The sequence below is a fragment of the Neoarius graeffei genome, chromosome 2 (genome assembly GCF_027579695.1).
Source record: "Neoarius graeffei isolate fNeoGra1 chromosome 2, fNeoGra1.pri, whole genome shotgun sequence".
In the NCBI taxonomy this organism is placed as follows: domain Eukaryota; kingdom Metazoa; phylum Chordata; class Actinopteri; order Siluriformes; family Ariidae; genus Neoarius; species Neoarius graeffei.
Window position 1 is genome coordinate 9,978,551 of NC_083570.1, and position 21,238 is coordinate 9,999,788.

At 43.3% G+C, this 21,238-nt stretch overlaps 1 protein-coding gene across 1 annotated transcript in view; it reads right to left on the reverse strand.

Annotated features, from left to right (window-relative positions):
• The window catches only part of LOC132880637 (E3 ubiquitin/ISG15 ligase TRIM25-like), a 25,643-nt gene extending 8,172 nt beyond the window's left edge, over positions 1 to 17,471 (reverse strand). The window contains exon 1 of the mRNA XM_060913798.1: positions 16,845 to 17,471. Within this exon, the coding sequence (XP_060769781.1) occupies positions 16,845 to 17,435 (591 nt within the window). The 5' untranslated portion in view covers positions 17,436 to 17,471. The remainder of the gene's footprint in view (positions 1 to 16,844) is intronic.
• Between the last annotated feature and the right edge of the window lie 3,767 nt (positions 17,472 to 21,238).

Consider the following 21,238-nt stretch of genomic DNA (forward strand, 5'->3'; position numbering starts at 1 on the left):
TATTTACACTTTATTTACAATGAAAATATATACAAATTAAAAAAGCTGGTAGAAACCATATGTAATGAATGAAATCGAAATGTAAGCTGATCTCTTACAATACACCACACCCAGTGGCGATCCTAGAGTGATTTACTCCCCGGGCGAAACCCGTGCTGGTGCCCCCCCCCCAGCCCAACCCAACAACCACCACCTAAGAAAACACTAACTTCGTCCAGAACACACACGACCCCATACACAAACTCACAACAGCTATTTTCAAGAACAAATTTCCAGTTTTAATGACTAGTGCAATAAAAAATACAAAGATAAACAATAAAAGATAAACAATAAACAAAAAGACTCAATGACTTCGCATTACAGCTATCCACAGCTATTTAAGAAAGCACAACTGCACTACAGCACCACCCGATGGTCAAAATATTGCACAAGTCAGTCAGTTTTACCAACAGAGTGCACAATGAATTATCATAGAGTACCATTCACCATTATTATTAACAAGAAGACTTAAACCTCCATTAAAGTCGCACCATATAAATAACAAAAGAAGCTAAACAGTTAAACAATCACAATTACAGAATAACATGAAGTGACAAAAGATCTAAAAATACTATACATTAAAGTGGCAAAAATGGTAAAACGCAATCATGTATCATAAATAAATGAACTAATGACAGAGAAGAGGTAAATCCGATACATATTACTGTACACATAAGAAATAACAAACACTATTATGTATCATAAATAACAAGAAGTAACAAATGAAGAAGTTAACACTCTTTAAAGTGGCAAAAATGGCAAACCACTATAATTTGTCATAAATAACAAGACGTGCAAAAGAAGTAAGAGGAAAACAGTCTATATACATTTAAGTGGCAATTATATTCAGGATGCAAAAGTGAAAGCACAACCTAAAAGTTGGCTTTTCTGGCCTTCCTGGATGCAAATTCTTCCACAATGTCTTCATATGAGATTTGTTCCCCTAAGGCGTGGTTTATGCTGATCACAGCAAGGCCACTGAAACGTTCCTGTGACATTGTTGACCTTAGGTAAGTCTTGATCAGTTTTAGCTTCGAGAAGCTCCTCTCTGCCTGAGCCACAGTGACAGGCAGGGTGGCAGGCTACACTACTATGACATTACACAGAGTCTTAAGTAATACATGACGACTTGATCATTGCCATTCTGGTAACAGCAAATTTATAACGGGCCGTGTCCGCGACGTACAACACACGACGAGAAATGTTTAAACGACCATGTAAAGCTGTTAACATTCTGTTGGCTAACACAGAGCCCAACGTTAACCCCAAGGCAATAACAGCAATAACTTTAAACGTTTTGTTGCAAAGCCTAATCGTTATGCTGAAATTAATTTCGTGTTGGGGGTCAGGCCAGGCCAGGTCGTCCGACTTAGCAAGCATCAATAAAACAGTACGTTTACATGCACATCCAAATCGAGCTACTGTCGGTAATCGAGCTAAGGGTCCCAGCAGGGGTGCCAGAGAAATCCAATCCTACATGCACACAAGGAAATCGAGCTATTGTGTGAGGTGCATTGTGCACCCGAGCCACAGGTGGCGCTACACACCCCATCGTGTTGGTACACTTCCGGTTGTCGTCATGAAGAAGAGCTATTCAAGCGTCTAAACAAAGTTATCAGTTCCGTGTTCACAAGAAGAGTGTTTGTAGTTTGTATGTACGAACAGAAGTGTTCCTAATAAAATGGCCACTAAGTTGAAGTTGATCTGTAATGGTGAACATATTAACTGTTAGCCTGCTAACATGCTAATAACTTACCAACTAATTAGACTGAATAGACTGTTGCCTTAAAAATGATATATATGGAATATATATATATATATATATATATATATATATATATATATATATATATATATATATTTTTTTTTTTTTTTTCTTTTTCTTTTATGAGCAACTATTATTAGGCCACTCAGTAGCCTATGGAGTTTATTCAATCCAAATGTTTGTGTTGAGAGAAATTGCATGCATCGCTGTATCAGTATGGACTTGTAACATTCTGTATGCACATTATGGATACTCCAGAGCCCTCCAGCAAACATCATCAATAATCAGGATTACAAAATGTATTCCTTTGTTTCCTCCATTTATTGACTTATTGTATGTGATCAAACGTATGCCTTGATGAATAACGACACTAGTTTTTTGATACAATTACAGAGTGCACTGCAAGAAATCCACTCAGTGTTTTTGGTTTCTTTTAGGCATCACACATTTATTAGAAAACACAGCAAATGTTCAAATATTCAAGTTAAATTCTTAGCAACAGTATCAATAAATCCACACATGAACAATAGCAATGATATCTATGACCACAGCTAATGTGCAAAATATTAAAGTTAAATACTTAATATCAACAAATCCACACATGAACAATGGCAAATAACACCTAGACTTAATTATACAATAAAGATACCTATGAAAAAAGGTGGGCGGCACGGTGGTGTAGTGGTTAGCGCTGTCGCCTCACAGCAAGAAGGTCCTGGGTTCAAGCCCCAGGGCCGGCGAGGGCCTTTCTGTGTGGAGTTTGCATGTTCTCCCCGTGTCTGTGTGGGTTTCCTCCGGGTGCTCCGGTTTCCCCCACAGTCCAAAGACATGCAGGTTAGGTTAACTGGTGACTCTAAATTGAGCGTAGGTGTGAATGTGAGTGTGAATGGTTGTCTGTGTCTATGTGTCAGCCCTGTGATGACCTGGCGACTTGTCCAGGGTGTACCCCGCCTTTCGCCCGTAGTCAGCTGGGATAGGCTCCAGCTTGCCTGCGACCCTGTAGAACAGGATAAAGCGGCTAGAGATAATGACATGAGATGAAAAAAGGTGATTTTTTTTTTCACACAGTGTGATATCCGGACTTCGTAATTCATCACACCTCCTCCTGCTTCGCAACTTCTAGGATGTACACCTCTGTTGTGCACATAGAAAAACTGCCAGCTGCTCTAAGCTGCGCTAATAGATAGTTTTCACATGACGTCACAGAGTCGGGGATTCCCTGGTGGCGGCCATCTTGGAGGGCTAGCTTACCGTACGGGTCACTGAGCACACATTGTAGCGCGCGAGTTACATTCATTTATATATTATTTACATTACTATTATTTAAAGTTAGCAATGGTGCACACCTGTTGTATTCACGGCTGTCGTAATAGGTCAGATGATGACGTCAAGCGGAGCGTTTATGGAATTCCCACTGTATGGGAGCAAACAAAGAAACTCAGCATACAAAGGAGAAATCTATGGCTTGCGAGAATCAACCGCAAGGATTATCAGCCTTCCAAACACAGCAAAGTCTGCTCCGATCATTTTATAAGTGGTAAGTTGTTTAAATAAACAATCAATTGTGTTTAAGTTTGTTTTTGGAAACCAAAACATCATGTGAACAATCTCTGGAGAATGCCTAACTGGAACCGCTGAGTGTACGTTTACATTGTAATGTACACTTAATATCGCTCGTTTGTCACGTTTCTATTTGAAACTTGTCACTTCACTCACGCAAGGGTCATTTTTGAAAAACATTTTAGGTCTATTCTGTATGATTTAATGTGTGTTTGGGATGCAAACAGCGCGCCTTTTGGCGGATGCCGCCTGAATCGCGCAGATCCGTTTTTTTTTTTAGGGGGGGCGTTGGAGTGTCTGATTGTAATTTCAGAGTAAATTCTGTATTAAAAATTACTAAATAAGCAAATCAGTTACAGTCCATGAAACAGGAAGTATAAGGATGAGAAAAAAAACAGTTTAAATCGGGAAGCTGCGCACATTTGTGCAGCCTGAGCGGTGTGCAGGACTGCACAAATGTGCGCAGCTTCCCGATTTAAACTGTTTTTTTCTCATCCTTATACTTCCTGTTTCATGAACTGTAACTGATTTGCTTATTTAGTAATTTTAATACAGAATTTACTTTGAAATTACAATCAGACACTCCAACGCCCCCCCCCCCCCCCCCCCCCAAAAAAAAAAAAAAAACCCCGGATCTGCGTGATTCAGGCGGCATCTGCCAAAAGGCGCACTGTGAATATATAAAGTTGTATATATCAGACAGCCTTTAAAGTTTGATGAAGTCAGTTTCAGGCTTTGGAGCAGGCTTTGGCAGTTTCAGGCTTTGGCAGCCCTGCATAGTCACTTGAAAATGCATCTTTGTCCACTTCGTAGGGGTCAATTCCCCCAATCAAGGCCAGTTTGGCTGCATACCGTTGTCGTGAGATGTCGTCTAATGTATTTATATACTTCTGTTTGCTTGATTTTGCCGACATTGATCTTTTATTTTAGAAAACTGACTATATAAATTCGTCTGAGATAACGTAGCCGGTAGTGGCGATGGTCCGTTCCCCGGAATGCCGTGACGTCAGTGAAAACTATCTATAGCGGCTCTGTGCAGACATGGAGCTACACATTTCACTGTCCCACGCCCAGAATCAGACTGTACCATTGGTAAAAAGGGTTGAGGGGTGAAATGACAATATCATAAATAATTCAAGAAAAATGTTATAGCAAATCATAACCATGTATAATTTGCATATTTTAACAGATGAAATGAAATATTTTATTTCAAAAACGTACACAAGGCAATACTATTAAAATAATATTAATATCCCTCACAGGCCCCCCTGTCAGTGCCAGGCCCTTAGAATCGTCCCAACTTCCCCCCCCCCCCCCCCCCTAGCGGCGCCCCTGGGTGCGTACATGCCCAGACACAAGTGTTCCTAATAAAGTGGTGGCTAAGGTGACGCGTCATGCCGACCAAGGCTGTTTTTTTTTTTTTTTTTTCCGACCGAGGCTGTCGTGTTTCCCGCTTGTGGTCTCGTCACTCCCGGAAGGGGCAGTGCTGAAGTAAGTAGCTCGACTACGTAGCTCGATAGGGTTTACATGCACTAAGTAGCTCGGCAAAAATCGCATAACCTAGGTCGTGTAGCTCGATTACGAGAAATCAAGTTCGGTTCAATTTCAGCCGAGCTAAGGTGTTTCCATGGCATTTAGAACTTCGATTTCAGTTGAGCAACGGCAGAAATTCGATTTTCTCTATGTGCATGTAAACGCACTCAATAATATAAGGCTAATTAGGGCACTAATTCATGTCACTCACTGAAATTGATTCATAAGCATACCTTTTTCTTTTGCTCGTTTCTCCTCCTCTTCTTTCCTTTTCTTCCAGAATTGGGCACCTGATGGCTTTGACCTTTTCCTATTCATTAGATCTATCTCCGAGTACGGCTCCGTTTATTTGTCATTCGACCTCCTCCTGAGTGATTCCCCCTGCCTTCCCCCAACACAAACTCACCGTCAGTGTGTAGTGGTGATCACCTAACGCTTTTCCCCGGACATGTCCGTTTTTCACGTCCTGTCCGGGGCGTCCGGGTTTTTTTTTAGAAAGTGGGGAAATGTCCTGTTTTTTATTACCTTTCATTGGACCATTAAATTGACCGGCACTAGGGCATTGCGCACGGCGCTGCGTGTGACGTAATCCCTGAGCCGCGTCAGTGCGATCAGCTTTTTATAATCAGAAGACAGGCTGTCAGTACGCCAGCAACATGCCGAAGCGCAAATGCACGTTTACAGACGACTTACAAAAGAAGTTCCCCGCTTTCAGACCGGGTCGAGACAAGTGGGAAGCTTTGTGCACAGTGTGCAAAGCAGGTACATATGTCTCGGTGTCCAGTGGAGGTGCCAGGGATTTAAAATTCCACCTGGACACCGAGAAACACAAAAAAGCTGTTCGAGGCGAGAGTACCTCAAAGTCGATAACAGAGTACTTTGTGAAACCAGGGAACGAGGATGCCGTGAATGCAGCGGAGGGTGCCTGGTCATTTCACACAGTGAAACATCATAACAGTTATCGGTCTATGGACTGCACGAGTTCATTGTTGAAAAAGACCCTCCCCGATTCTGACACGGCCAAAAAGTTCAGTTGTGCCTGTACTAAGACGGAGGCAATTGTTAACGGTGTTCTGGCACCTCACTCTGTCGAATTGGCGCACGAAGCGCTCAATGATATCCCATTCTGTGGTGTTAGTACTGACGGGAGTAATCACGGTGCAGTAAAAATCTTCCCCATAATTATCCAATACTTTGATTGGAAGAAGGGTGGTGTGCAGACCAAATTAATTGAAGTGAAAGATACACCAAATGAGACAGCAACCACCATCGCAAACTACTTAATGGAAACATTGGCAAAGAACAATTTGTCTTCCAAATGCGTCGCATTTACTGGGGACAATTGTAACACTAATTTTGGTGGAACCCGACGTGACGAAGGGGGAAACAATGTATTTGCGAATTTGAAAAGATTGCTGCAAAACAAAACACTGATTGGCGTGGGTTGCCCAGCGCATATACTGAACAATTGTGTCCATCACGGGGCAGACACACTTGATGTGGACCTTGAAAATATCATTTTTAAAATATACCAGTACTTCCACATTTACACCGTGCGTACTGAGTCCCTCAAAGAGTACTGTGATTTTGCTGACATTGAGTACAGGAGGATGCTTTCACACAGCAAGACAAGGTGGCTCTCTCTGTTCCCAGGCACAGAGAGGATGCTACAGATGTTCCCTGCTTTAAAAGCATTCTTTATGTCTCAGCAAAAGCCACCCATGGTGATCAAGGCGTTTTTTGAAAACCCATTTAGTGAGATATACTTGTGGCACATGCACTCACTCATGTCCATCTTCCACAATCACATTCAAGAAATGGAAAGGGAGAATAACTCCATCATGGAGGTTAAGAAAATATTGAGCAGCATCCACAACATTCTTCTTGAACGGAAGAACAACAATTTCATGTCCCTCAAAGTTAAGGGACTGCTGGCCGAAAATCGCAGAGATGGACTTGAAGAGGGCTGTGACAAGTTCATGGCTGATGCGCTCGGCATGTACAGTTCATGTTTAGAGTATCTGGAGAAGTGGATGACTCCCATGGAAGAGTTCTCACCATTCATGTGGATGGACATGAGTGAGCCACCAAAGTGGAATGATGTGGAGGCCTGCATCAAGTACCTTGGAGAGAAGGGGGTGCCAATTGATGACGTTAAATGTTTAGACCAGGTTGCCAATCTGAAGAAATTCATTGAAAGCTGCAGTGACGATGAGTTCATGGGTCTGCAGGTGCACCAGAAGTGGACCAAATACTTTGAGAAGGCCAAAAATATTGCATGCTACTCAGAACTGCTGAAGATTGCACAGTTTGTCTTTGCACTTCCTTCTCACAATGCAAATGTGGAGAGAGTTTTTTCACTGATGCAGAGCCAGTGGACAAAGGAGAGGAACCAGCTCTCTGTTGAATCATTGAAAGGGATTCTATTTGTGCAATACAATTTCAAAGATATGTCTTGCAAAGACTTTCATGCTTATTTGTTGAGCAACAAAAAACTGCTGAGAAAGATCAGCTCTACAGCAAAATATCAATGGGCAAACAAGGAGGATGAGGAAGAAAAAACAGACGAAGAGGAGGAAAAACCAGACGAAGAGGAAGATGAGGATTAATCAGGAAACTAAAGATAGACTATTGATATTTTTTGTTAGTTTTTTTTTTACATTTTTGAGTTATTTTTAAAGTAAATATACAAGAGGTATTTTTGTTAATTAGCTAATTTGTTAATTTATCTTTTCCAATAGCCTACAGATCAGACATTATTTCTTTCATTACTGAAATTGAGGCTAACTGAGTATCAGCATGTTTGTTATTGGGAGTTGAGAGTTATTGTTAACTTTTATTGTTAATATGAGTGAATGTGGTTTAGATGAGACATTATTTCTTTCATTGTGTCATTCATTCATTACAGAAATTGTAAAGCATTTTTGAATAAATACATTTTAAATATCATTTGTTATTGGAGTTATTGTTGACCTTTATGAAAAGCATTGTTAATAAACCAACTTTAAATATCATTTTATTTGTATGTTTCTTAAGTGAGTGCATGTGCCATAAGTATATCTCACTAAATGGGTTTTCAAAAAACACCTTGATCACCATGGGTGGCTTTTGCTGAGACATAAAGAATGCTTTTAAAGCAGGGAACATCTGTAGCATCCTCTCTGTGCCTGGGAACAGAGAGAGCCACCTTGTCTTGCTGTGTGAAAGCATCCTCCTGTACTCTGTGTCAACAAAATCACAGTACTCTTTGAGGGACTCAGTACGCACGGTGTAAATGTGGAAGTACTGGTGTATTTTAAAAATGATATTTTCAAGGTCCACATCAAGTGTGTCTGCCCCATGATGGACACAATTGTTCAGTATGTGTACTGGGCAACCAGCACCAATGAGTGTTTTGTTCTGCATTTGGAAGACAAATAGTTTTTTACCAATGTTTCCATTAGGTAGTTTGCGATGGTGGTTGCTGTCTCATTTGGTGTATCTTTCACCTCAATTAATTTGGTCTGCACACCACCCTTCTTCTTCCAATCAAAGTGATTACTCCAGTCAGTACTAACACCACAGAATGGGACACCTTAACAGAGTGAGGTAAGTTTGTAGTTTGATATTGTTACTAACCCTACTACTACCCCCCCCCCCCCCTCCGCACTAAGGTGTCCTCATCTCATCTCATCTCATTATCTCTAGCCGCTTTATCCTGTTCTACAGGGTCGCAGGCAAGCTGGAGCCTATCCCAGCTGACTACGGGCGAAAGGCGGGGTACACCCTGGACAAGTCGCCAGGTCATCACAGGGCTGACACATAGACACAGACAACCATTCACACTCACATTCACACCTACACTCAATTTAGAGTCACCAGTTAACCTAACCTGCATGTCTTTGGACTGTGGGGGAAACCGGAGCACCCGGAGGAAACCCACGCGGACACGGGGAGAACATGCAAACTCCGCACAGAAAGGCCCTCGTCGGACACGGGGCTCGAACCCGGACCTTCTTGCTGTGAGGCGACAGCGCTAACCACTACACCACCGTGCCGCCCACTAAGGTGTCCTGGTTTTCCCAAATCAAAATATGGTCACCCTAACTAACGCGAGAGGTGAGACTGAACGATTTCAACTTGACCAATTGACCACCACGACCACAATAATCTTGGGAATTCATTCGGTTCATACACACAATCAAACGTACAGCCGTTTTGAAGTTGTTTGGATTGTTCTGCTTTTCTGTTCTCTCCTCTTTCTTGCGCGCACACGCACACACAAAAGCGTTTGCTCAATGTAATGTAATGTGGTCTGCACATTTGAGAGGCGTCTTGAGTTTGTGTCCTATGCATTGCGGCACCATATTTGGTTTGTTATTTAAATTATACGGGGTTTTGTGCCCACAGCAAACGTGACGCATGATGGCTTTTGCTGCATGTTACACTTGTGTGTGTGTGTAACACTGCTGCAAACCCTTAATTACAGTTGAGCTACAAGAACTGACCAACTTCAGGTATTGACGCCTCTTGTGGTGATGACGTCACCTGCGCAACTTTGGTATTGGGCTTCCCCATCCAAAATGTTCACCCCCCCGTCTTGTTTTTTTTTTTTCGGGGTTTTTTTTTGGGGACCTTTTTTTTTTTTTGGGACCGTTTTTTTTTTTCGCGCCCGCGCTCATGCCGCCTCCCCCCCCCCGCGATGCCGCCCCAGGTGGCTGCCCGGTCGGACTGCCCCCAGGACCGCCCCTGACCACACCACTTGCGAATCCGCATGGGACTGAACTGAAATTCACCGCTGCCTGTCTATATTTGAAATGAGCTGTCAATCAAAGAAAATATCCGGCCGCTTTCACCAATCACCAGTCTCCTCGCAGAAAGCTTTGCCATGTCCCTCCCACTGTGAGGCTGGGAGTCCGTGGGCGGGCGTTTTCGCAGTATTTGTCCAATAATCATCTTGCATTTTGAGATTGAAAAGCGCAGAGCTCCCAAATGCCATTGAAGTCCACTGTGAGGCTGGGAGTCCGTGGGACTCCATGGGCGGGCGTTTTCGCAGTATTTGTCCAATAATCGTCTTGCATTTTGAGATTGAAAAGCGCAGAGCTCCCAAATGCCATTGAAGTCCACTGAGGCTGGGCTGCATCGTGCTGTCACGAGGGGGAAAAACTCACGCACACATTAGGCCAGTGGTTCCCAAACTTTTTGGCTGGGGACCCCCTTTTGGACTTCAGAATATTTTTGGGACCCCCCCCACCACCCATTATGCAGTGTGTAGTGTAATAATAATAATAATAATAATAATAATAATAATCAGGCGGATATTAAAGTTGCTATTTTTTATTCACAGAAGAGCATTATCCACAAAAGAACATTGCACATCATAATAAAACAGAACATTACACAGAACATCAGAATATTTTTTCAGTGACTTGTGTGTGCTTGCTTTTCAGTACAGAGTTTTTCAAATCTTGGTGATAACTGTGAGATCGCCACCCTTAGTTCGTTTTCAATGTTCAACTTTGCCCTGTATTTGGTCTTGATGGAGGCCACTGCAGAAAAGCCCACCTCACAGAGGTAGGATGTGGCAAAAGGGAGGAGTATGGCCACAGCCTTTCCACCCAACAGTGGGTAGTCTTTTTCCACCCCAATCCAAAAGGCAGACAGTGACTTGGCCCTAAACTGCTGTTTGTATCCTATGTCTGAGGTCACATCAATGAACTGTTCCTGTTCAGTAACACTGAGATGAGCATGTGGCCTTGTATTGAAGGGGTCTGTGATCCATTCATAGTGTGCCAAATCCATTACAGGAAAGTACCTCTGAAAATGTTGTTGGAGGGCAAAAATGTGTGAACGAATGCATGGCATGATTGTGTTGTGACTGTTGGTGTTATGGAGAAATGAATGAAAGTTCTGAAAGCAATCTGTTGTTCCCTCCTCAATCATCTTTCCTCACAGTTCCAATTTCCTTGTAAATGACTGCATTTTAGCGACAAGCTGAGGGAGATGGGTGTTGGGTCCTTGCATTTGCAGATTCAGTTCGTTCAGTTTTTGGAAAATGTCACTGAGGTAGGCAACTGTCATCAGGAACCGTTCGTCGTTGTAACAGAGTGCCAGTGCATGATTCTCCTCCTCGAGAAAAATCCGTATCTCCTCTCACAGCTCAAACACCCTGTTCAATACCTTCCCACGTGACAGCCATCGCGCTTCGCTGTGAAACAGAACTGCCATGTGTTTGGAGCCCATTTCTTCACAGAGAGCAGCAAAGAGTCGAGCTTTAACAGGGCGCGTTTTGATATAATTGACAGTGGCGATTACGTCCGTCATCACCTTGTTCAGTTCGGGACTCAGCTGCTTCGATGCCAACGCTTCTCGGTGAATCATACAGTGGGTCCACTGCACATTGGGGGACACACGCTTTATGAGCGCTTGTAGCCCACTGCGCTTCCCAGCCATAGCCTGAGCCCCGTCCGTACACACTCCAACACAGCACTCCCACTTCAATTTTGCCTCTTGCAAATAAGTGTCAATCACTCGGAACAGTTCATCAGCAGTGGCTCGTGTTTTCACCTCCTTGCAGAATAGCAGATCCTCTCTCATGTCCTCTGTATCAAGGAAACGGATGTACGTGATTAATAAACAGTCTCGGTTGCTGTCAGTGGCTTCGTCGACCTGCAGAGCAAACCGGGTGCTTGCACGTACTCGGTCGGTGAGCTGCTCCTCAATGTCGTCAGCGATGTCATGTATGCGTCTTCCAATCGTATTATTTGAGAGGGGGATCGCCCGTAACTTGTTTGCTGTTGCCTCGTCGACCATGGTCCTCACCATTTCAATGGCACAGGGCAGGATCACCTCCTCCGCTTCTGTGTGTGGCTTCTTGCTCTGCGCAAGGAGGTAGGCCACTTTGTAGGAGGCGAGCTGGGCATTGACATTGACAGATGCAACTTTAGTGAAGTTCACCCGTTGTGCCTGAAAGTTCAAAAGTTTCCGCCGAAAGAATTCAACCGGCTTGTCCTTGTGCTCGGGGTGTGCCGTGTCCAGGTGACGCTTCAGCTTGTTTGGCTTTAAACTTTCTGTCGCCAGCACCTTCAGACAGAGAACACACTGCAGTCGTTCCTCACCACCCACCAATGTGCTCGTAAAGCCCATTTCGATGTATGCATCATCATACCGCCTTATCTTTTTCGCTGCCGAAGTGCATGGGAACTCGCCCTGTGCAGCAGCCTTGCGTTTTGTAGGAAGCATGCGTAGAAACTTGTCCATGTTGTCATAAAGTCGCCATCCGATGTTTTGTTCTGAATCTCAAAATAGGGACCTGTTTTATACAGTTTGTATTCACAGGAGGAGGGTTTGCTAATAACAACAACAATATCAGAGCAATCCAACAGATTGGAGGGCGGGGAGCGATTATGGAGTGAAAGGGGGTGATTGGGTTCTATAGACTGATTTAATGACTCTCTGCCGGCTGACGCATTACCAACATTCCGACGCCATTCAAAACATTCCAATGCCCGTTTTTTTTTCTGTGTTATGCAAACAGTCCCGTCTCTCCGTGACCCCCCTGGAGTCCCTCCGCGACCCCCAAAGGGGTCGCGACCCCCACTTTGGGAACCGCTGCATTAGGCGAACTGGGGAAAGTTATAACGGAATGATTTCGCACTGTAGTTGGGTTGAGCACATATATTTCTATGATTCTGGATCTGAAATAGCAGTGTTATAAGGTCGGCTATAAGCCTAGCGCAATTCATCCTACACGATGTTCGTCATTTTCAGAGGAGGCTGAGCCTCCCTCGTTGTCTTAGAGCAATCGCCCGTGTTAAGTACACTTTTTGAGTATCTGTACTTTACTTGAGTATTTTTTTGGAAACTTATGACTTTAACTTCACTACATTTGAAAGACAAAATATCGTACTTTTTACTCCACTACATTTGTAGCAAGGTCCTCGTTACTCATTACTATGAAGCAGCTTTGAAAGTGGATGTTTTTTTCTTTTCTTTTCTCAAACGTGATTGGTTTTTCCGCAGGTGAGACTGAGACAGTCTATCAGTAATCGCTAGGGTCACGTCACGTCCATAGACTGGATAAAATCAAGATCAATGATTTCTCCGCAGCATTATTTAACACGATCAGTTGATGGCAGAATGGAAGGAGGCGGTTCTTCTGGGGAATGCACACACCCACGGTTCTATAGCGAGAACCCATGTTTCAGTTTTCTGAAAGGAATAAAGAGTCATTTCATTTTAAATGTTTGCTTTGTTTGCCTAAAATGGTGCGCATCACAGCCTACAAAAACTCCCCATCCAACCTGCGGAAGCATATTGAGGGATATAAATGTTTTATTCTATGCAGTCTGATCAGTCAAATGCCTTTATGTGGATTTGCCCGCCCAGTTGCCATAGTCTTATCCACGTCTAATGTTTACACATAGTTAGTTAACTTGGACACTTATCTCTCTAGCCGCTTTATCCTGTTCTACAGGGTCACAGGCAAGCTGGAGCCTATCCCAGCTGACTACGCTTTTCTCTATATATGTTACCTCTGGGCGATATTATTCGTAAACATTGTATTAGTTTCCACTATTATGCTGATGACACACAGTTGTATGTCTCTGCAAAACCTGATGAGAGACACCAGCTTAATATAATTGAGGAATGTGTTAAGGACATTAGACACTGGATGCTTATTAATTTCCTTCTGCTTAACTCTGACAAGACTGAAGTACTTGTACTAGGACCACATACAGCTAGAAGTAAGTTTTCTGATTACACAGTGACTCTGGATGGCCTTTCTGTTTCTTCACGTGCAGCAGTAAAAGACCTCGGAGTGATTATTGACCCTAGTCTTTCATTCGAAACTCACATTGATAACATCACCCAGATAGCTTTCTTTCATCTCAGAAATATTGCAAAGATAAGAAATTTAATGTCATTGCATGATGCAGAAAAACTAGTCCATGCTTTCGTTACCTCCAGGTTGGATTATTGTAATGCGTTACTGTCTGGATGTTCCAATAAATGCATAAACAAGCTCCAGTTAGTTCAAAATGCAGCAGCAAGAGTCCTTACTAGAACTAGAAAATATGACCACATTACGCCTGTCTTATCCACACTGCATTGGCTCCCAATCAAATTTCGTATTGATTATGAAATACTACTATTGACCTTTAAAGCACTAAATGGTCTCGCACCACAGTAGCTGAGTGAACTTCTGCTCCTCTATGACCCGCCACGCCTACTTAGATCAAAAGGTGCAGGCTATCTGCTGGTACCTCGTATAGTGAAGGCTACATCAGGGGGCAGAGCCTTTTCTTACAAAGCCCCACTGTTATGGAACAGCCTTCCAAGTAATGTTCGGGAATCAGACACAGTCTCAGCATTTAAGTCTAGGCTGAAAACATATCTGTTTAGTCAAGCCTTTTGTTAATGGTGTTTATGAGGTAAAGGAGTAGATCTGGCGGGTCCTCAGACATGGAGTGTTTTGATAAACTGGGATGTATGGATGCTGTCAGTCCCCACTCGCTTGCTCACTCGAGTTTGTTGACGGTGTAGTGGCTGGCTGCTTTATGTCCCGGGGCTCCCTCATGCCTGTGTTACCTTCTGGCTCTCTCCTTTTAGTTATACTGTCATAGTTAGTTGCCGGAGTCCCTGCTTGTACTCGGTGCAATATGTATACTGTTCCTACTTATTCAGGTGACATTGGGCATACCTAACCACCTGTGTTTTCTTTCCCTCCCCCCACCCCAAATCTGTCCCTCTGAGTTACATGGAGTCAACAGGAAATCTTTTGGTGGAGAGGGTGGAGACCTCGACTGGCTATCGTAGCCTGCAGGGAATCGGCCGTCAGACATTCTGTCGCATGTCCCAGACCCGGTGAAATGTAACTGAATTGTTTTGGCCAGCCCTAAGGGTCCCATCTGCATCTCATCATTGCTGAGGAGTGTGCTCCCATCACCCAATCAAGCATCCAGCCAGAGCAGGTCATGATATATTTTACCATATTAACATGCCATCGTTGTGTGTTATGCCTGATGTAAAGACTCTCGTCTCTGCGAGCCTACCACACAGATTTAATACTTGTCATTTTTAGGGCATACCTAACAACGTGTTTTTTTCCTCTCTCTCTCCCCCCCCAATCTGTCCCTCTGAGTTACATGTTGATCCTGGGATTGAGATGCTGGCCTCTTCTGCCCCTCGGACCTGCTTGATCCATCCTGGTGCCCTGTGTCTGGTCGGAGTTTTATCGCACCGCTCCTGTGAAGGACGGCCCCATGAGGACAGTTGAGGGTTATACCTGTTAAAACTGTTAATATTATAGTCAGGCTGTCTGTTGTTGCCCAAATGAGGATGGGTTCCCTTTTGAGTCTGGTTCCTCTCGAGGTTTCTTCCTCATGTCGTCTGAGGGAGTTTTTCCTTGCCACCGTCGCCACAGGCTTGCTCATTGGGGATAGATTAGGGATAAAATTAGCTCATGTTTTAAGTCATTCAAATTCTGTAAAGCTGCTTTGCGACAATGTTTATTGTTAAAAGCACTATACAAATAAACTTGATTTGATTTGACTACAGGCGAAAGGCGGGGTACACTCTGGACAAGTCGCCAGGTCATCACAGGGCTGACACATAGACACAGACAACCATTCATACTTACATTCACACCTACGGTCAATTTATGGCCCTTTTCAACTACCCTTTTTCAGCTCACTTCAGCTCACTTCAGCCCGACACGGCTCGCGTTTCGACTACCTTAGAGCAGCACGACTCAGCTCGCTTCAGCCGTGCTCAGCCCCCAAAACTCGCACGGTTTTGGAGTAGGGCTGAAGCGAGCCAAACCGAGCCGAGTGGGGCTAGGGGCGTGAGGAGACACTCCCCTGTGCACTGATTGATGAGGAGGAGTGTCCTCACATGCCCACACACGCCCCGCGAGCACGCTGGGATCTGTAAACACCGTAAACCCGGAAGAAGAAGAATTACGAATTACGAGAATTATGAAGCCTTATGTGCCTCGCCTCATCTATACGCTCTTGCCAGTATCTGTTGGCATTGTCGGTGACAACAAGCCACAGCACCAAGACCAGCAACACTAATGACTCCATGTTTATTGTTTACTATCTGGGTCGTGAGACTACCGCTTAAAAGATCACTGATGTCACTGTTTGCGCCGCCTAACGACATCACGTGACATCCACCCACTTTCGCTAACTCCACCCAATGTGTCCACCCACTTCCAGCCAGCACGGTTCAACACGGTTGTAGTCGAAATGCAACTCCAACAGCCCCACTCAGCTCGACTCAGCCCAACTCAGCACCGCACAGCTCAGCCTGACTCAGCCGCGTTGGTAGTGGAAAAGCGGCATTAGAGTCACCAGTTAACCTAACCTGCATGTCTTTGGACTGTGGGGGAAACTGGAGCACCCGGAGGAAACCCACGTGGACATGGGGAGAACATGCAAACTCCACACAGAAAGGCCCTCGCCAGCCACGGGACTCGAACCCGGACCTTCTTGCTGTGAGGCGACAGCGCTAACCATTACACCACCGTGCCACCCATGGACACTGTTAGTTATGTCTAATACGATTGCCTTTAGCAGCTACAAATGCCTATATTGGGGACACAAACTGCAAAGATGCTCTTTGTCCTGTTGCTCTTTAGACTCCTTCTTATGAGTGAGTTCAGAAAAACCACACACAGAGACAACGTTCGTTCCTTAAGAGAGTCTCTCAACTCTCTCTTTAGGTCTAAAGGGCAACGTTATCAGGAAACCCACTCCTAACCAGATTACAACCATCACTGAAGATAAATTTAACACTCTGTTCACCAGAACACAGACAATTTTAATCAGCTTTTACAGAATCCTTCTGATTGAGACACACATTGAAATTAAAGTTCAAATCATATCACTGACTAAAGCACCTGTTTCTAGATGGGAAACTATAATTAAGATTATTTAAGTCTGGAAAGATTTCTAGTTCTCACCTGTTTCTCAGCTCTTTCTGCTGCAATTGAAACAGCATCATGGTCTTTATGTTTCTCCAACATGCACAAATAACAGACACAGGTTTGATCAGTACGACAGTAGATCTTCAGCACTTCACCATGTTCAGAGCAGATCTTCTCTTGGAGTTTTGCTGAGGCTTCAATTAATGTGTGGTTTTTCAAAGCAGGAACTTCAAGATGAGGTTTCAGATGAATTTCACAAAATGAAGTCAAACACATCAGACAGGACTTGACGGCTTTGTGTTTTCTCCCGGTGCAGAAATCACACTCCACATCTCCAGGTCCAGCGTAACAGTGAGCAGGAGAAGCAGCTTGGACTTCAGTCTTCTTCAGTTTCTCCACCGCTTCATCCAGCATGTTGTTTCTGCGTAGAACAGGCCTTGTCGTGAAAGTGTCTCTGCACTGAGGACAGCTGTAGACGCCCTTCTGATCCTCCTGATCCCAGCAGTCATTAATACACACCTTACAGAAACTGTGACCACAGGGGATTGTCACCGGATCCTTCAGGAGATCCAGACACACTGGACACATGAACTGGTCCTGAGCTACTGAAATACTGGCCTCGGCCATTTTCCTGAACTCACACCGAGAGAGAGAGAAAGAGAACAGTTTTGTTTCCTCTGAAATGAGGAGTCACTTCCTGGTCCTGTGTTTGAAAGAAAGAGAGAGTGATAGGAAGAGGAGGAGCACAAACACAGAGAGATCATGAACACTCCTCTATTAACCATTTCATCTCTCTTCAGTGCAGAAATATAACCCATGTAGCTGCACTGATTAGGATTAATTTCATGACATTTTATGAAAGTTGATTCAGCGGATTTGACTAACGTCCAAAATAAAATTAAAAAAAATCATCATTCAGAAAAATCTGGAAGTCCAACTCTCTTCATCTAAAGAGTTTGAACACAAACACAATCCATCTATTTTATTTTCTCCATCACAATACACACTTCTGACCTTCACTAATTCACACATTCCCTCCTCTTTCTTGTCGAATTCAGGAAGAAGCTTTCTGTCCACGAAATGCAGAAGAGAACATTGCGATATTAATGAATCAGCAGCCAGAAAGATAAAGGTTTAGATGATAAAAAGATGATGTTTTATTGATCATTTAAACAAGTTACAGGAAACTTGTTTTCCTTTTTTATCTGTGCATTTTGTGTATAATTGTGTACAGCTGTGTTCAGTACAGTTGGCAGAGACATGTTTATCGCTGTCAGTCATCTGCTTTGGTTCATTATCCTTCTGAAAAATCCACTTCTGTTGGTTGAATCATTTCTCTGCAGATTTCTGAAAGTTCATGACGCCGTTATTGAACACAAGCTCACCAACAGCGCTGTAGGAGAAACAGCCCCAGCCTCCTCCGTGCTTTATAGTACCTTAGTGCAGTTTGATTGGAATTCTTCTCCTGGCTTTCTCCACACAAACACTCGACCACCACATCCATCCAAGTGCAGTTTGGATTCATCTGAAAATAAGACGCTTCTCCAGAAGCTGCTGTGTTTCCGTGTGTTCTTTTGCAGATGTCACCTTTATTTTCTTCTTCTTGAGGCTGATGAATGGTTTCTGCTGCGTTACTCTTCCTCTGTCCCCATGCTCCATGGTCCTGATTTGAATCGTATCTCATCTAGTTGTATCTGCTAATCCTCATTGAGATCAAGACTTGCTGCTGTTTCTCGGCTGTTTTTCTTGATTTTAATCACAATTATGCTGCCCAAATCAGCTGGTGGTATTTCTGGGGCTACCTGTACGTTGTCTGTTTTCATTCACAAATCTTTCTTCTTTTATCAAGTTTTGCTGATCAGGTGACTGGAGCGGCTTCTTTCTGCAGCCATTTTTGACTAAAGAGTGGCCTTCTTTATTCATTTAAAGCGGATGTGTATGTAGTCGATTCCCTTCAGGTTCATACAGGTGTCTTGAGCAGAGTACCCACATGGTGGAGCATCACATTAACTATGGATTCACTGGAACGACCAGAATAATAAGAGACCAAATACTTTTAAAAAAAGATGTAATCATGACCAGCGTATCCACAACCCCAAATCAGAAAACACTGGGACAGTAAAGTGTTTACCATTTTATAATGTTCGAGGACAGACTGTGCCTTTCCTGGATACTGATTTTTACCGAATCATGACTGCAATCATCTGTTGACATCTCCTGTTTCAAATCACATCATTATTGAATTGTTTTACCTCATTATTGGCCCTAAACTGGCCCTGTCCCAAAGTGAGATTTGAAGGGTTTCAGGTAATTTATGTTCTTTTCCCATTTTGTCCTTTCTTTCTGTCCATGAAGTGTATGCGGTTAAATCACATTTTAAAATAAGAACTCCTGATAGAATTCTATAATATGTGAATACAATCGAGTTGTTATTTGGAGGCTCAGTTTTACAGAGTAGCACCACATCACTGAAACACACACACAGCCTTGAAACATCAATTCTGTATCTTCACTAAAAGACACACAAGAGGATTTACAGCAGGACCGTGTCTTACTACAAGCACTAAAAACTACCACATTGTGTTCATTAAGGATGGAAATAAAACAAATATTTCACTGTCATCTGCACTTCAGTGTCATTTGTTCTGCTGAAATATTTTCCTCATTCTGTCAGTTTGGAATTTAGTGAGGAGTGAAAATGAATTGAAATAAATGACTCTTTATTACCACAAGGGGAGTCAAAACCTGATTTGATTTATTTTGCACTATTTATTGCTAATAGAAGTCCCACTTTCTCATGAACAGATTGTTGAGATGGATGGAGGAGGGGGGAAGATGGCCGACTGAGCGCGAGGATGTTTGCAGGCTCTGATAAAAGATAGTTTCAAACCGTCCTAGAACAGCCATCTTTGGAAAACAAAATGAGAAGAAAAAAAACCCTCCCAACTACTCAGAAAACCCACTAAACCCCACAATAGTTTGGCTTCTTGAGTCAGACCACCAAACTGCTCTCTGCCTTTCCCGAGAGTGAGATGTTAATGCTAATAGAGCGACTAATGCTACAGGGCTAACAGACCATGATTACAGCCTGATGGCCTGCAGGAGGCATGTGATCAAGAAGAGATTGAGGCGATGGAGGAAGAAAACACAAAAAGCCTTCATGATCGCACCCCAATACCCAGCCCAAATCCCCGAAAAGTGAAAGCAAAGACAAATGCAAACAGTCAGTTGAGATCACTAACAAAACCATCTTCAACGCAATTCAAGCCCTGATTAGGAGGTTTGATGAGCAACATGACAGGATTAAAACTTTTGAAAGTCGGACAGAAGTCAATACACAAGCAGTAAGAGAAAATAAGGAAGAAATAAGCGAAATGAAGGAAGAAATAATGTTGCTGAAAAAGGAAAATGCCTCACTGAAACAGATGTGTTCGGATCAAGCCAGATATAAGAGAAGGTGGAATCTCACATTGATAGGTCTTCCTGACAAAGACCAAGAGATCACTAGAGAGACTGTGATTGACATCCTCACCCGGGTGATCCTGTGGTCAGTGGATAAACTTCACCAAACAGTGGATACAGTGCACTGCTTGGGAAAGAGGAATGACGCAGATACCAACAAAATACCTCGACCTGTAATCATCCAGTTTGCCATGCCAACTGTTGGGGATGAAATCTGGAAGAAATCAAGGGAGGCGAGTGTAACCCAGTATAGAATTGGGCTCTATAGTTATATATTGAACCAGATCACTTCCTGACCCCAAGGAGTTGGGTGAGATCACCTTTCACATGAAGAGGAGACTCCCCCATCTCTTCATTCATCATTTGGATACAGCAGTGTGATCGGACTGTTAAAGCCCCACAACGACATCCGATTTGACTACTTTTCTTTTGACATGCCCAAGAACACTCTGGACTGAAATTGACTTGAGACTACCTTATATGACTAAAGCTCGCTGAACTGACCACAAACAAAGGGACAAAGTTGAACTGCGCTGAACCAAAGGAAACCTGGACTTTATTGCATGCAAAGAGACATTTTCTTCTACTCCAAGTGAATTGTTTTCAAACTCAAACTGTTTTGGTTCAAACTGTGAAACACTTAAAGCATTAATTGTAAGAAGGAAAGAAAAACAGGAATAAAAACAAAGAAAATCACCAGTGACAGAAATGTTTTTAATTGATCATTACAAAAATGTACTTAGTGATGTTGGTTTGGGAGATGTGGGTTGAGGAGGTGATGGTAGAGCAACACTGGCCTCATATTCGCCTTCACCTTCATAGCTTGAGCCCTCTGTGACCTTATCCGAAATGAGGGTCTTCACAGCCGCTAAGAGTGATAGAATTTCTGGAAAATAAGGCCCACTGAATTAACCACAACAGGACTCCAAACAAGTTGTAAATACATAACATGTAAAAGAAAATATCAG